The 16,847-nt window shown below is 39.7% G+C and overlaps 3 protein-coding genes across 4 annotated transcripts in view; 1 reads left to right on the top strand and 2 right to left on the bottom strand.

The window, feature by feature from the left end:
- Positions 1–820, top strand: part of sh3d19 (SH3 domain containing 19) — a 56,243-nt gene extending 55,423 nt beyond the window's left edge. For both annotated transcript variants that reach the window (XM_061881232.1, XM_061881231.1), the window contains one exon: positions 625–820. In XM_061881232.1, the coding sequence (XP_061737216.1) occupies positions 625–732 (108 nt within the window). In that variant the 3' untranslated portion in view covers positions 733–820. The remainder of the gene's footprint in view (positions 1–624) is intronic.
- LOC133539140 (uncharacterized) overlaps positions 1–16,847 on the bottom strand; it is a 377,041-nt gene that overhangs the window by 334,993 nt on the left and 25,201 nt on the right. The window lies entirely within an intron of this gene.
- Positions 880–9,781, bottom strand: rps3a (ribosomal protein S3A). Its single transcript, XM_061881233.1, has 6 exons — positions 9,624–9,781; positions 4,362–4,465; positions 1,946–2,133; positions 1,288–1,496; positions 1,115–1,224; positions 880–1,042 (listed from the first exon to the last, which is right to left on the bottom strand). Exons 1-6 carry the CDS (start codon positions 9,683–9,685, stop codon positions 912–914), a joined length of 804 nt encoding a protein of 267 aa, XP_061737217.1. The 5' UTR covers positions 9,686–9,781; the 3' UTR covers positions 880–911.

Genomic DNA, 16,847 nt, shown 5'->3' with positions numbered 1-16,847 from the left:
CCGTTCCAACTTCAAAATATTCCTCATAGTTAAGAGAAATGCTCCTTTTTTTTAATTTACATAAAAATTCCTTAAATTCCCCATTCGATCAGTTACTACAAAAATTCTACAACCAACCCATTCATACCATCCAGGACAATTGTGCTAGTATTCATATGTTCAAAGATTCATGTTTTTCCCGAGATTCCTTAATTTCCAGGAAATTCCCATTAAAAAGGATAAACAAAGTCATAGTTCTACAATGCCCCAAAATCTTGCACCATTTATAAACTCCATCCATCCACTCACTATATTTACCGCAAAACGTGTTTTCCTTTTGGTGCAGACGTGGGACTTCCTGGCATATTTTATAGTCTTTTGGGAAAAAAACAAAACCACCATACTGTTTAGTCGAATTTCATTTGTAGTTTCTCTTCTCACTCCATGCAAAAAAATCAATCATAAAACAGCGCATCCAAACCTGATTGGCCCAAAGATCACTTCCTTAGTTGCTAAGTTACCAGTGAGTCTTTTTTTTCATGGAACTGTTTAATAAAACATTGATATGGATTACATGTCTATCATGATATAAATCTTGTCCTAGTCCCCATGCAGGTTAGTAAGACTCCTTGTCCTGTGTTGCAGGTTGGAGATGTTATAAACAACCTGGAGGTCCTTGATGATGATTGGTTCCTGGGTGACTTGAGGGGCAGACGGGCTTTGGTACCCAGAACCTACATTCAAGTTATCTGAGAGCTCTTAATGACGTGTAGAATTTAAATACTAACCATAGTCTTTATATTTGTGACCAGTAGATGAATAATAAAATGGTAAAACAGCACCATCTAGTGGCCTCTCTGTACTACGACACCTGCTCACAGATAAAAACCAGGCAGGAAGTTTGTCATTTACATGTTTTATTCAATGTGTGTTCAGACCGTCTCCTGGATAGGAGGCTCGTATCCATCAGCCCTCTCCACTTTAGCTCCAGTGTCGTCTGCGGCTGCTTTGGCGGGGCCGCTGCTGGACCAACCCTCGCCGTGGAGCTCCATCAGTTTGCCCACTGCAGGACACCATGAGACGGGACAATGGAAAACAGTCGCCAACAAACATGTTCTGATGGATCATCACTTACATTCAAACTTGGGCTTCTTCAGCATCTTCACCTTGCGGACGTAGACGTCGTGCAGAGGGTAGATGGACTGGCACGCCTTCTCAATGTCCTTGCCAACGCTGTCAGGGATCCTGCAGCACCACAAGAAGGTTGGTTAGCAGTGATCCACGTGGAAGAGACTTGAGCACACTTACAGCTTGTTGACCACTTCCTTCAGGTCGTTGGTCTGGACCTCGCGGGTCATGATCTCCATCATCTTCTTGCGGATCTGCCGCACCTGCTGGTGCTGAGCGTAGGAGGTCTTCCTGATCTGGTTGGTGCGCTTCTTGGTGAAACCCACGCAGAAGAGACGAAGCAGGTAGCCGTCGGTGGTCTTCACGTCCACGTGGGCCTCGATCATGGTCTGGAGAACGGAGGGGAGATCAACATTAAGACTAACTTTAGATTAACATTCTGGGATTCTTGTAAATATATATTTTATAAAAATGGTACAGTAGGAATGAGGTTCATATGGCCTCATTTGCCGCAGTTCACTGGACACATGAAACGTGAAAAATTGGGGGTACACTATTAACTTTTGCCGCCAGATGGCAGTTGAGTGCTGAATATCTTCAAATGTGACTTGTAGCCAATCAAACTGACTCCAGCATCAGTTGCTATTTAGAGTGGCGCTTTCCATCATTTTCCACTTAACCCCCTTCACTGACATATGAACCCCTTCCCAACTGCATGTCAGCAGCCAAAAGGAGCCTTCTGAAACAGTTTCATAACCGTATAGACCAAATAAACTATTGTGTTGCATTGAATCATGACCCCGACAATCCAAGGGTAAGACGCCCAAAGAAGCCTTACCTGCCACTTCTTGACCATGGAGCACATTTTGTCGCGGGTCAGGTCCATGCCGTGGAAATTGGTCAGACAGTTCTTGCCCTGGATGTCCTCCGTGATCAACTTGAATTTGCGGAAAGCAACCTCGTCGTTCTGGAGGTCGGCGAGGCTCACCTCGAACACGCGACCCTTCAGACCGTCTGAGGCGATTCCTAGGAAATCAAGACGACAAAGTCGTTACAAATAGGGAACTGGGGACCTTAAACGGGGGGGAGGGGATTATTAACCTTCGTCTTGTGTCCTGTTTTAGTTTTTAAATGCATAAAAGAACCACATTTTTTTTGCATCAAAGCTTTTTGACTTTGTCAGAAACCTCTATTTCAACAAAACAAAACGTTTTTTTTGTTGTTCACTAAATTATAACATGCTTTGGTTGAAATTATGACCCTGGTGTTGTTAGGGTCGGTTTCGACCCAGTTATAAAAATAAGATTATCAAGCAATGATTAGAGCCAAAACTGAACACACTGACAGCCAGCTCCTCTCCCAATCATGTGAGCTTTAGGGGATTCTCATTTTACCTTGTTATCCAGTACAAAAACAAAGAAGGGCATGTCCAGAAATGTGAGGTCAATTCCGTCTCAAAATTATTAAAATAAAGAAATGAATTACATTTATTTAAGGTGTGTTCTAATACCCCTCAGTTAGTCAGGTAACACAACCTTTTATTTATTCATACGATTATTTTAAAGTTCATCTTACCATTTTTTTTATTGAAATCGAGGATACCAGCAAAAAAAAGGCCCAATGGCCCATACCAAAAATATTAAAATCAATATTTTCATTTATAAGGAAGCCTGACAAGGTAACCAAGAGATGAGAAACAAATTGCATGATGGTTATTTGTTTTTAGTGTATTTTACAGCTCATTTAAGACAGGGGTCAAAACTGACCCGTTAACATAAGAGATGGTTACAAAAGCTAACACAAGAGGAAGGTTAACAGTTCCAAATACCAGTTTTTGACACAAAACTTTTAGCCCATTTTAGAAAGCTAAAGATTAAGAACTTTACCTTTCAGCATGAAAATGACTTGAAGCACACATTTAAATCCACAAAAAAAAAAAACATTTTCCCCTTTAAAGGTTTCAGTTTGTTTTTCAATTGCACAGTACAGGTTTTAGGTCACACGAAAGGAGGGAAAAGTCACAAAATTGTCTTGCTGCCATTTCCTTAAATCACAAAAACCTGGTATTTGAACAGGGTTTAATATAATTTGTATATATATTTGTTGATGGGTCTTCAATGTAGTGGGTACATGGGAGCCACAGGTGGTGAGTTGGGTGGGTCAGTAGGAAACTTAAGTCTGGACTGCCCAGTTAAAAAATTGTTTTCTTTGTTATTCTATTTCTTAAATTCTATTGGGTTGATGGTGGTAATATATGGTTATAATAAACAGATATATTCACGTATGTTCAAAATATCTGAAATCAAACAAAATTCAAATCTACACAGTAGCATGACATGTGACATTCACATCATACAGCAGTTTTGTAGCAACGGTAATACCAACAAAATTAGCTACTAAAACAAAACAAACTATGGTCTGTAGTACCAAATTACGTTTTAGTAAGAGTGTTGATTTTAAGGAATGAACCAAACATTCTCATCACCATGACAGCGCCAATAAATTGTCAGCAAAATGTTCTAATCTGAAAATTAACTGAACAGAGTATTTAGCTACTGTATTGGCACAAAAATTTAAGTGCAGAAGTAAAAACGAGAAAAACATGATCATGTTGGAAGCGCGAAGTATGCGGTGATATGCTCTGTTTGGGTGTAATAAATAGTTGGCTGCAATTCAATGTCATTTTTATCACCACCACTGGAATACTTTAGATTTCATGAGTTCTCTAAACTTTTAAATATAATCGACACAAATGAGCACAGCGTCCGGCAGTGGAAACGTGGGTTAATTTACTATAAAGTTTGCATTTTTAATTTTTGGAATGGAATCAGTTGTTTTGGTAGCATCTAAATGAGCATGTGGTGATATGTTGTACTGGGATCACGTCTGCAGCGAGTAGATGTGCAGAGGGTTGAAACAGCGTTTGTCAGGTCTGCTTACAAGGTTTATTTTCCTCATTACTGTGTTCCCAAAATATTATTTTTCATGGGAAAATTTAGGTGGAGAGTAAGTTTATTGCGTTCTTTCATATTTCAATACGTCAGGGACGCAGGATGCGTACTTAACAACATCACCAATATTGTTTTGTTACAAGGAAAAAAGTTAAAAACTGATACGTCACAATGACAAATATCACACATAATCAGCCGATCTCTAATCCCTAAATCTAATGATTAGTGTATTAGTACAACTCCACCTACCCTTTTACTACGACACTTAAAAGTACCAGAGGTGTTATGCAGATGCAGACTTACTGGTTCCCTGAGTCCTGGTGACCAAGGTCTTGCCAATATTGCGGATGTTGAACATGGCTGGTGCCTTGACATCGTACCAGTCCTTCTTAGAGAAAGGGTCCACACTAAAAGAAAAAGGCAAAAAGCTTTAGGGGCAGTCACTATTCAAAACATGACTATCACACAACCAAGGATGTATGGTATAATAAAAGTACAGCAGTATAAATGTATTTTATCAAAAATCTGTACATTTTTATTGGACATGATGGCACACTGATGACATTGCTGGAAATATAAGCCAACACACACAGAGCACTTACAAGCAGTAACAGTGTGGAGACAGTATGTATTTTGGCTTCAAAACTAACATTAAGTTGAAAGTATAAACACTGAAGAGCTGCTTTGCAAGTCTCCCATCCAAAAGCAGAACCTGGTAACTCACTTCTAGAGATACCCTTGAGATACTAGGTTTTTCTGTTGTATCTACACGGTTATGTGGTAGTTGCTAGGTCCTGCCATGCGCGTAATAGCTTACTTACGGAACAAATTACAATATCGCATACACTAATGTAAAGCATATCACCTAGTAACTCCAAAATTATCAGCTCAGTTTTGAGCAAAATTGAGTTACTGGGTTTTGCCTTTGGACGGGAGAAGTGGTGCTTTAAATTAGAGCTAGCTAGCGGCTAACGTCCCTCTACTGTGTTTTAGCTACTTCTAAATCACCCCCATTGTGACAAACTGTTTCTTACAATTACTATCATGCAGGGCGAAGAATAGTTGCATTCTTCACCACATACCGTAGGAGGATACAATAGGTAACAGCTAAAAACAAGCTAATACTCATGAATGTAAACAAATGGGTGTATAAGTATCGACTAACAATACCAGGTACAAAACTTTTAAATAGTCAATATTTGTTTTATTTTTAAATTAAGTCTGTTTTGTTTCATGAAACATGTATGATACTTGGTATTAAATCCATACCCAAATTGGTAGTATGACCCACAAATTATGTTAAGTATCAAAACAGAAAAAATACTGTATTTTAAAACTTTAGAAAACATGGTAAAACAGAGTAAACACAAAATGATTTAGGTAAAATACATTTTCAACCACTTGTACCTAATAATTTTTGACAAAAAACACTAAATAAAATTATAAATTCAACACTTAAGTTACTACCATTTTTCACAAGATCTAAAACTTAATATTCACAAAAGACCTTTACCCTCAAATATTGTTCACAAATCTGTGCTAGTGAGCATTTCTTCTTTGCCACCTCAGTTATGTCATATCAGGATGCTAAACAAACAGCATGATTGCAGCACAGGCGTGCCTTAGGCTGCCTACAATAAAAGTCCACTTTGAAATGTAAAGTTTTATCACACAGCAAGATGCCACAGATGTTACAAGTATTGAAGGAGCGTGCAGTTGGCTTGTTGACTTCACGACATCCACCGGAGCTGTTACCCGTGAATTTAATGTTTATTTCTCTACCAAAAGCATTTCAAACAATTTGGCAGTACATCCAAACAGCTTCACAATCGCAGATCATGTGTAACCACACCAGCAGGTGCACCTCCGTGATCGTCTGAGACCAGCCACCCCAGACAGCTGCGGCAACTATTGGTTAGCATACCCACATTTCTGAACATACTGTGAGAAACCGTCTCGGGGTAGCTAATCTGCATGCTCTTTGTTCTCACCGGGGTCACGACCTGACTACTGTTCGTCATTGTAACCGACTTGAGGGGACAAATGCTCACATTTGATGGGGTCTGTCACTTTTGGGAGGTGTTCTCTTCATGAATGAATGCTGGTTTTCATTATTCAGGGCAGATGGTAGACAGCGCGTGTGGGAAAGCGACTTCCTGACTTAAACGTTCTGAATCCAGTGGCCTATTGTGGAGGTATGTTGTGGACAACGAACACAAGTGCATTTTAAATGCAGTTACCCTGACGAAATTCTGAGGCCCATTGTTGTGCCATTCACCCGAGACCATCACCTCACGTTGCAGCATGATAATGCACGGCCCCATGCTGCAAAGATTTGTGCACAATTCATGGAGGCTAAAAACATCCCGGTTCTTGCAAAACTGCACATTTCAGACAGGCCTTTTATTGTGGGCAACCTCAGGCACCCCCATATAATAATCATGCTGTTTAATCAGCATCTTGATATGCCACAACTGTGAGGTGGGATGGATTTTTTGGGAAAATAAGAAGTGGTCACTATCACACATCTAAACATATTTGTGAACAATATTTGAGAAAAGTAGGTATTTTGTTGCAAAGACAAAAACACCTCCAGACTCCGTGGTTCTCGTCTGGAAAAGGGTGGAGTGCCATTTCCAAGTTGGGGAGGAGACCCTGCCCCAAGTGGAGGAGTTCAAGTACCTCGGAGTCTTGTTTACGAGTGAGGGAAGAGTGGATCGTGAGATCGACAGGCGGATCGGTGCAGCGTCTTCAATAATGCGGACGTTGTATCGATCCGTTGTGGTGAAGAAGGAGCTGAGCCGGAAGGCAAAGCTCTCAATTTACTGGTCGATCTACGTTCCCATCCTCACCTATGGTCATGAGCTTTGGGTTATGACCGAAAGGACAAGATCAGGGGGAAAAAAAAGTGTCCGAAATGAATTTCCTCCGTCGGGTGGTTGGTTTCCCCACTAGAGATAGGGTGAGGAGCTCAAAGTAAAGACTATGTCTCCTGGCTGGCCTGGAACGCCTTGGGATCCCCCGGGAAGAGCTGGACAAAGTGGCTGGGGAGAGGGAAGTCTGGGCTTCCCTGCTTAGGCTGTTGCCCCTGCAACCCGACATCAGATAAGCGGAGGACGATGGATAGATAATAGAATGGGGAAAAAACACTGTTACAGCAAACATCAGCAGCAATATTAGGAGCCGTTGTAACTCGTTTGCTTGCTTACTACTAAAAGAGCAGTTATCTAATATGTTAACTATCTTATTTAATACCATTATTGATTACAATAAATAACGTATGTTAATGTCTTATAAGATTTACTGGTAACAATTTGTGGTCCCCTTTATTCTGAAAAGTATCAAAATACATGTTGGTACCAAAATATTAATATCAGGACATCAGTGCAAGCAACTTAGTTGCCAGAATGTTGACTATCTACTGCAGTGTTTTTAAACAGTTTTTGAACCAAGGCACATTTTCTTTGAAAAAATGCGAAAGCACACCACCAGCAGAAATCCTTTAAAAAAAACGCAACTTAATTGACAGTAAAAAGTTGTCGCAATTGTTGGACATGACTTTAAATCATAACCAAGTATGCAGCACTATAGCTCTTGTCTCAAAGTAGGTGTACTGTCACCACCTGTTACATCACGCCCTGACTTATTTGGACTTTTTATTTACTGTTTTCCTGTGTGTAGTGTTTTACTTCTAGTCTTGCGCTTCTATTTTGGTGGTTTTATCCTCTTTTTTCTGGTGTTTTCTTGTAGCAGTTTCATGTCTTCCTTTGAGCGATACTTCCCGCATCTACCTTCTTTTTTAGCAATCAAGAAAATTTCAGTTTTCATCCTCCTATGTGGGGACATTATTGATTGACATGTCATGTTTGGATCTACATTGTCTTTGTTCCACAGTAAGTCTTTGCTGTCGCCCAGCATTCTGTTTCTGTTTAGTTTGTGGTCAGTTCAGTTTTAGTTTAATTCTGCACAGCCTTCCTTAAGCTTTAAAGCCTTTTCTTAAGGACACTCACCTTTTATTTGGTTTAAGCATAAAAAACATTTATCCCTGTTTACTGCCTCCCGCTGTTCCAGACATCTACAAAGCAAATAGCTACCTGCTACCACCTACTGATATGGAAGAGTATTACACAGTTATTATGCCAAGCTCTAGACAGCAAGACATTTAACACATCATTTGTAGACAATAATTACTAGTTTGCAAAAATTAATCTTAACCCAAATAGGTGAAATTAAACGATATCCCACGGCACAAAAGAGTGGTTGATAAACACTGATCTAGTGAAGGATTAGGTATGCAGTGTCGGCCAAGTTAGCCACAGTAATTATACACAACGCTTGAGAACACCTCCACTGTATAGATATTTTATGGACTTATTTTTTCCCAATGTTAGATATGCTCGACATCCATTGCATTCAGTGCACTAGGGCAGTGGTTCTCAAATGGGGGTACGCGTACCCCTGGGGGTACTTGAAGGTATGTCAAGGGGTACAATGAGATTTTTTAAAAATATTTTAAAAATAACAACAATTCAAAAATCCTTTATAAACATATTTATTGACTAATACTTAAACAAAATATGAATGTAAGTTCATTGACTGTGAAAAGAAATGCAACAATGCAATATTCAGTGTTGACAGCTAGATTTGTTGTTGACATGTTTCATAAATATTGATGTTAAAGATTTATTTTTGTGAAAAAATGTTTAGATTTAAGGTCATGAATCCAGGTGGATTACAATCCCCAAAGAGGGCACTTAAAGTTGATGATTACTTCCATGTGTAGAAATCTGCATTTATAATTGAATCACTTGTTTATTTTTCAACAAGTTTTTAGTTATTTGTATATATTTTTTTCCAAATAGTTCAAGAAAGACCACTACAAATGAGCAATATTTTGCACTGTTATACAATTCAGTAAACCAGAAACTGATGACATAGTATTGTAATTTACCCCTGGAACTCTTTATATTCAACCATAAACTCTTTGATCTGATCAGGGGGGACTTCAATGAAAAACATGTTCACAGGGGGTACATCACTGAAAAAAAGGTTGAGAACCACTGCCCTACATATGCAGTCCTCTCCAAGGTTTCTTATAGTCACTGCCACCGACGTCCCACTGGGGTGTTTTTCCTTGACCTTAAGTTGGCCCCTACCGAGGATGTCGTTGTGGTTTGTGCAGCCCTTTGAGACACTTGTGGGTTAAATATTGATTATTTAAAAGTTAGTTTGTTTTAAAGGCTAGTCGTTAACGTGACACCGGCTAGCTACTGGCTAGCATGTGATAGCGAGCTAAGATGTCAAAACTAAATGAAACTCGCATGAGATAAAACTGCAGGTAGGACAATACGAGTTATTAAAATTACTATTTAGTTATAAGACCATACTATATAAATAACGCCTGAATGCTATTAAAAGGAAGCATCACGCCGGAGGGCTAGCAACTGCGAGGCCGAAGCAATCCGCCGAAAATCCCAATCATCCTTCATCGTTTAAGTACGTCAATGACACCGGTGTAATAAAGACAAACTCGATGTCGGTCCGCGACACGAATTTGTTACTTACATCTTCTTTTTGGCACCCTTTTTGCCGCCTTTGGTCAGCCTCTTATTCTTGCCGACTGCCATGTTGGCTACAGGGAGTGAAAGAGGAGGAAGAGGGAACTCGCGCGAGAGTTGAAGAGAACGAGAGCGGGAGTTTTGTCACTTCCTCTCGCGAGGCCCTGTCTTCTTTAGCGTCGCTACTACAACGACAGCGCCCTCTGTCAGTCGATTGAACATTACAATAACTGTAAATCGTTCCAGTCATTAAGTTATAATAAATTCAAGAAAATACTCGAAATTAAAAAAAAGGGACTTATTAAACTGAAAATATAAGATTATAAAATTACTTACACGATTTAATTATTTTTCATTACAAAACCAGAGTCCATTTTTTGTTTTAAACTATTGATTAAAATGACATCTACACAAATAATTATTAATCATATACATACATACAGTGTAAATTAAAAAAAGGTATCATTTAATTAAAAGGATGAATAACAAAAAAAATGAAGTAATGAAATAATAAAAACACACATAAAAGTGATGAAAAGTAACATCTACTAAATATTTTGACATAATAAATTCAAGATAATGGTCGACATAAAAAATAGTGACTTATTAAACTGAAAATAACATAGGATTATAAAATGACTCATATGATTTAATTATTTTTTATTACAAAACCAGTCTGTTTTTTGTTTTAAACTATTGATTAAAATGACATTAAAATAAATAATTATCAATCATATACATATATACAGTGTAAAGTAAAAAAAATGTATTATTTAACGAAAAATATAAATAACAAAAAAATGGAGTAATGAAATAATAAAAACATACACATAAAAGTGATTAATTGAATTCATAAAAACAATCTAAAACATACTGTTGAATGACTTACATGCATACATGTTTTTTTTTTTTGTATTTATTGTATATATTAGTTTTTCAAATCAATAGCATTAAGATAAGAATATGTGAATAGAAGAAAATTAGATTGTAATGGTCATAAACACAAATAAATATAAGTAACATCTACTAAATATTTTGACATAATAATAAATTCAAGATTATAGTCGACATAAAAAATAGTGACTTATCAAACTGAAAATAACATAAGATTATAAAATGACTTACATGATTTAATTATTTTTAATTTACAATACCCAATTCCGTTTATTGTTTTAAACTATTGATTAAAATGACATTAAAAAAATAATCATCAATCATGTGCATATATAGTGTAAAAAAAATTATATTACTTAATTAAAAATAGAAATAACAAAAAAATGAAGTAATGGAATAATAAAAACACACACAAAAGTTAATATTTTAATTCATAAAAACAATCCAAAACATACTGTTGAATCACTTACATGCACACATGTTTTTGTATTTTTTTGTACATATTAGTTTTTCAAATCAATAACATTAAGATAAGTACATACAGTGTAAATAAAAAAAATTAAATGGTATTTAATTAAAAATAGAAATAACACAAAAATAAGTAATGAAATAATAAAAACACACACCTAAAAGTGATCAATTAATTTCTTAAAAACAATTTAAAACATACTGTTGACTAACTTATATGCATACATTTTTTTGTATTTATTGTATATATTAGGTTTTCAAATCAATAACATTAAGATAAGGATATGTGAATAGAAGAAAATTAGATTGTAATGGTCATTAACACAAATAAATATAAGTAACATCTACTAAATATTTTGACATTATAATGAATTCATGATAATAGTCGACATAAAAATAGTGACTTATTAAACTCAAAATAACATAAGATTATGAAATTACTTCCAAGATTTAATTATTTTTATAACCAGAGTCCGTTTTTTGTTTTAAACTATTGATTAAAATGACAAATAATTATCAATCATATACATATATTCAGTTTAAATACAAAAAATTGTATTATTTGATTAAAAATGAAAATAACAAAAAAATTAAATACTAAAAACACACACAAAAAAGTGATCAATATCTTTCATAAAAACAATCTAAAACATACTGTTGAGTCACTTACATGCATACATGTTTTTGTATTTTTTGTTATTAATTTTTCAAATCAATAACATTAAGATAAGGATATGTGAATAGAAGAAAATTAGATTGTAATGGTAATTACACAAATAAATATTAGTAATATCTACAAAATATGATTACATTATAATACAGTCAAGAAAATAGTCGAAATAAAAACTTGTGACTTATTAATCGGAAAATAACATACGATTATAAAGTTACTTACATGATGTATATATTTAATTATTTTTAATTCCAAAACCTGAGTCCGATTTTTGTTTTAAACTGTTGATTAACATGACATCAACACAAATAATTATCAATCATATACATATATACAGTGTAAATTAAAAAAAAAAAGATTTAATTAAAAATATAAATAACAACACATTAAATAATAAAAACACACACATAAAAGTGATTAATTTAATTCATAAAAACAATCCAAAACATACTGTTGAATCACTTACATGCATACATGTTTTTGTATTTTTTTGTATTTATTGTACGTATTATTTTGTCAAATCAATAACATTAAGATAAGGATATGTGAATTGAAGAACATTACATCGTACTGGTCATTAACACAAATAGAAGTAATATCCATCCATCCATCCATCATCTTCCGCTTATCCGAGGTCGGGTCGCGGGGGCAACAGCCTAAGCAGGGAAACCCAGACTTCCCTCTCCCCAGCCACTTCGTCTAGCTCTTCCCGGGGGATCCCGAGGCGTTCCCAGGCCAGCCGGGAGACATAGTCTTCCCAACGTGTCCTGGGTCTTCCCCGTGGCCTCCTACCGGTTGGACGTGCCCTAAACACCTCCCTAGGGAGGCGTTCGGGTGGCATCCTGACCAGATGCCCGAACCACCTCATCTGGCTCCTCTCGATGTGAAGGAGCAGCGGCTTTACTTTGAGTTCCTCCCGGATGGCAGAGCTTCTCACCCTATCTCTAAGGGAGAGCCCCGCCACACGGCGGAGGAAACTCATTTCGGCCGCTTGTACCCGTGATCTTATCCTTTCGGTCATGACCCAAAGCTCATGACCATAGGTGAGGATGGGAACGTAGATCGACCGGTAAATTGAGAGCTTTGCCTTCCGGCTCAGCTCCTTCTTCACCACAACGGACCGGTATAACGTCCGCATTACTGAAGACGCCGCACCGATCCGCCTGTTGATCTCACGATCCACTCTTCCCTCACTCGTGAACAAGACTCCTAGGTACTTGAACTCCTCCACTTGGGGCAGGGTCTCCTCCCCAACCCGGAGATGGCACTCCACCCTTTTCCGGGCGAGAACCATGGACTCGGACTTGGAGGTGCTGATTCTCATTCCGGTCGCTTCACACTCGGCTGCGAACCGATCCAGCGAGAGCTGAAGACCCCGGTCAGATGAAGCCATCAGGACCACATCATCTGCAAAAAGCAGAGACCTAATCCTGCGGTTACCAAACCGGAACCCCTCAACGCCTTGACTGCGCCTAGAAATTCTGTCCATAAAAGTTATGAACAGAATCGGTGACAAAGGACAGCCTTGGCGGAGTCCAACCCTCACTGGAAATGTATTCGACTTACTGCCGGCAATGCGGACCAAGCTCTGGCACTGATCGTACAGGGAATGGACCGCCACAATAAGACAGTCCGATACCCCATACTCTCTGAGCACTCCCCACAGGACTTCCCGAGGGACACGGTCGAATGCCTTCTCCAAGTCCACAAAGCACATGTAGACTGGTTGGGCAAACTCCCATGCACCCTCAAGAACCCTGCCGAGAGTATAGAGCTGGTCCACAGTTCCACGACCAGGACGAAAACCACACTGTTCCTCCTGAATCCGAGGTTCGACTATCCGACGTAGCCTCCTCTCCAGTACACCTGAATAAACCTTACCGGGAAGGCTGAGGAGTGTGATCCCACGATAGTTGGAACACACCCTCCGGTCCCCCTTTTTGAAGAGAGGAACCACCACCCCGGTCTGCCAATCCAGAGGTACCGCCCCCGATGTCCACGCGATGCTGCAAAGTCTTGTCAACCAAGACAGCCCCACAGCATCCAGAGCCTTAAGGAACTCCGGGCGGATCTCGTCCACCCCTGGGGCCTTGCCACCGAGGAGCTTTTTAACTACCTCAGCGACCTCAGCCCCAGAAATAGGAGAGTCCACCACAGATTCCCCAGGCACTGCTTCCTCATAGGAAGACGTGTTGGTGGGATTGAGGAGGTCTTCGAAGTATTCCTTCCACCTGTCCACAACATCCGCAGTCGAGGTCAGCAGAACACCATCCGCACCATACACGGTGTTGATAGTGCACTGCTTCCCCTTCCTGAGGCGGCGGACGGTGGTCCAGAATCGCTTCGAAGCCGTCCGGAAGTCGTTTTCCATAGCTTCCCCGAACTCTTCCCATGTCCGAGTTTTTGCCTCCGCGACCGCTGAAGCTGCACACCGCTTGGCCTGTCGGTACCTGTCCACTGCCTCCGGAGTCCTATGAGTCAAAAGGACCCGATAGGACTCCTTCTTCAGCTTGACGGCATCCCTCACCGCTGGTGTCCACCAGGGGGTTTTAGGATTGCCGCCCCGACAGGCACCAACTACCTTGCGGCCACAGCTCCGATCTGCCGCCTCGACAATAGAGGTGCGGAACATGGTCCACTCGGACTCAATGTCCAGCACCTCCCTCGTGACATGTTCAAAGTTCTTCCGGAGGTGGGAATTGAAACTTTGTCTGACAGGAGACTCTGCCAGACGTTCCCAGCAGACCCTCACAATGCGTTTGGGCCTCCCAGGTCTGTCCGGCATCCTCCCCCACCATCGCAGCCAACTCACCACCAGGTGGTGATCGGTAGAAAGCTCCGCCCCTCTCTTCACCCGAGTGTCCATAACATGAGGCCGCAAATCCGATGACACAACTACAAAGTCGATCATGGAACTGCGGCCTAGGGTGTCCTGGTGCCAAGTGCACATATGGACACCCTTATGTTTGAACATGGTGTTCGTTATGGACAAACTGTGACGAGCACAAAAGTCCAATAACAAAACACCACTCGGGTTCAGATCCGGGCGGCCATTCTTCCCAATCACGCCTCTCCAGGTTTCACTGTCGTTGCCAACGTGAGCGTTGAAGTCTCCCAGTAGGACAAGGGAATCACCCGGGGGAGCACTTTCCAGTACTCCCTCGAGCGTTCCCAAAAAGGGTGGGTACTCTGAACTGCTGTTTGGTGCATAAGCACAAACAACAGTCAGGACCCGTCCCCCCACCCGAAGGCGGAGGGAGGCTACCCTTTCGTCCACCGGGTTAAACTCCAACGTACAGGCTTTGAGTCGGGGGGAAACAAGAATTGCCACCCCAGCCCGTCGCCTCTCACTGCCGGCAACGCCAGAGTGGAAGAGGGTCCAGTCCCTCTCGAGAGAAGTGGTTCCAGAGCCCTTGCTGTGCGTCGAAGTGAGTCCGACTATATCCAGCCGGAATTTCTCGACTTCGCGCACTAGCTCAGGCTCTTTCCCCCCCAGTGACGTGACGTTCCACGTCCCAAGAGCTAGCTTCTGTAGCCGAGGATCGGACCGCCAAGTGCCCTGCCTTCGGCTGTCGCCCAGCTCACAATGCACCCGACCTCTATGGCCCCTGCTATGGGTGGTGAGCCCATTGGAGGGGTGACCCACGTTGCCTCTTCGGGCTGTGCCCGGCCGGGCCCCATGGGAACAGGCCCGGCCACCAGGCGCTCGCCATCGTGCCCCACCTCCGGGCCTGGCTCCAGAGGGGGGCCCCGGTGACCCGCGTCCGGGCGAGGGAAATCTGGGTCCATGATGTTTCTTCTTCATATAGGTCTTCGAGCTGCTCTTTGTCTGATCCCTCACCTAGAACCTGTTTGCCTTGGGAGACCCTACCAGGGGGCTTTATGCCCCCGGACAACATAGCTCCTAGGATCATTGGGACACGCAAACTCCTCTACCACGATAAGGTTGCAGCTCAGAGAGGAGAGAAGTAATATCTACAAAATATTATTACAATATAATACATTCAAGAACTAAATAAAATAAAAAATAGTGACTTATTAATCTGAAAATAACATACAATTCTAACGTTACTTACTGTACATGATGTATACATTTATTTTTAATTACAAAACTAGAGTCCGTTTTTTGTTTTAAACTGTTAAATAAAATGACATTAACACAAATAATTATCAATCATACAAATAATAAAGTACTATCTATATATCTAAATACAGTGTAAATTAAAAAAATTTGAATGGCATTATTTAATTAAAAAAAGAAATAACAAAAAAATGAAATAATACAAACACACACATAAAACCTTAAACTTTTGATTAAATGATATTAACACAAAAATATTAATCATATACATAAATACAGTATACTTTTTTTTAAATTAAATAGTATTACTCGAAAATAGAAATAATGTAAAACAAAAAAAAAGTAATGAAATAATAAAAACACACACATAAAAGGGATTGATTTAATTCATAAAAAACATCTAAAATACACTCACTTACATGCATGTATGTTTTTGTTTTTTGTGACTATTTCATGTATTAGTTTTCCAAATCAATAAAATGTAGATGAGGATTTTTTTCGTATGCTCAGTCAGAAGTCAAGTTTTTAAATGATTCCTTTGCTTGTCACAAGAACACTGGTAATATAGGAAATATTGACCTGAAAAAGTAGTTGTTAAAGTACATATTAAGGTCAAACTAAACAAAAAAGAATGTGCTATAGAGATAATGCAAAAACAGCACATAAACATAATACAACTTGCATGCACACCAAATATATAATATGTGGGGATAAAACCAAGAATTACCGTATTTCCTTGAATTGCCGCCGGGTATATAGTATGCGCCTGCCTAGAATTACTGCCGGCTCAAACTGGTTTCGCAAAATATAATTTTTATTAGCGCATGTCTAGAATTTCCACTGGGTCAAACTCGTCACGTCACGAGTGACACTTCACCTGTCGTCATTTTCAAAATGGAGGAGGCTGATTTGAATCATTTGAAATCGCATAAAGGGAAGAAGATTAAGAGCTATTCAGTAGGATTCAAGGTCCAAGCTATTGAATATGCTAAAAAGAACAGTAAGCAGCTAGGTTTTATTAATATACCGTAGCTGCGTGTGTCAAATATGAGTCATTAAATGACTGCCGCCTCCTGGTGGTAGAGGGCGCTAGTTATCCTTCTTGCGACTACTCG

The sequence above is a fragment of the Nerophis ophidion genome, linkage group LG20, assembly GCF_033978795.1.
Source record: "Nerophis ophidion isolate RoL-2023_Sa linkage group LG20, RoL_Noph_v1.0, whole genome shotgun sequence".
NCBI lineage: Eukaryota > Metazoa > Chordata > Actinopteri > Syngnathiformes > Syngnathidae > Nerophis > Nerophis ophidion.
This window is presented reverse-complemented; position numbering and strand designations above follow the sequence as displayed.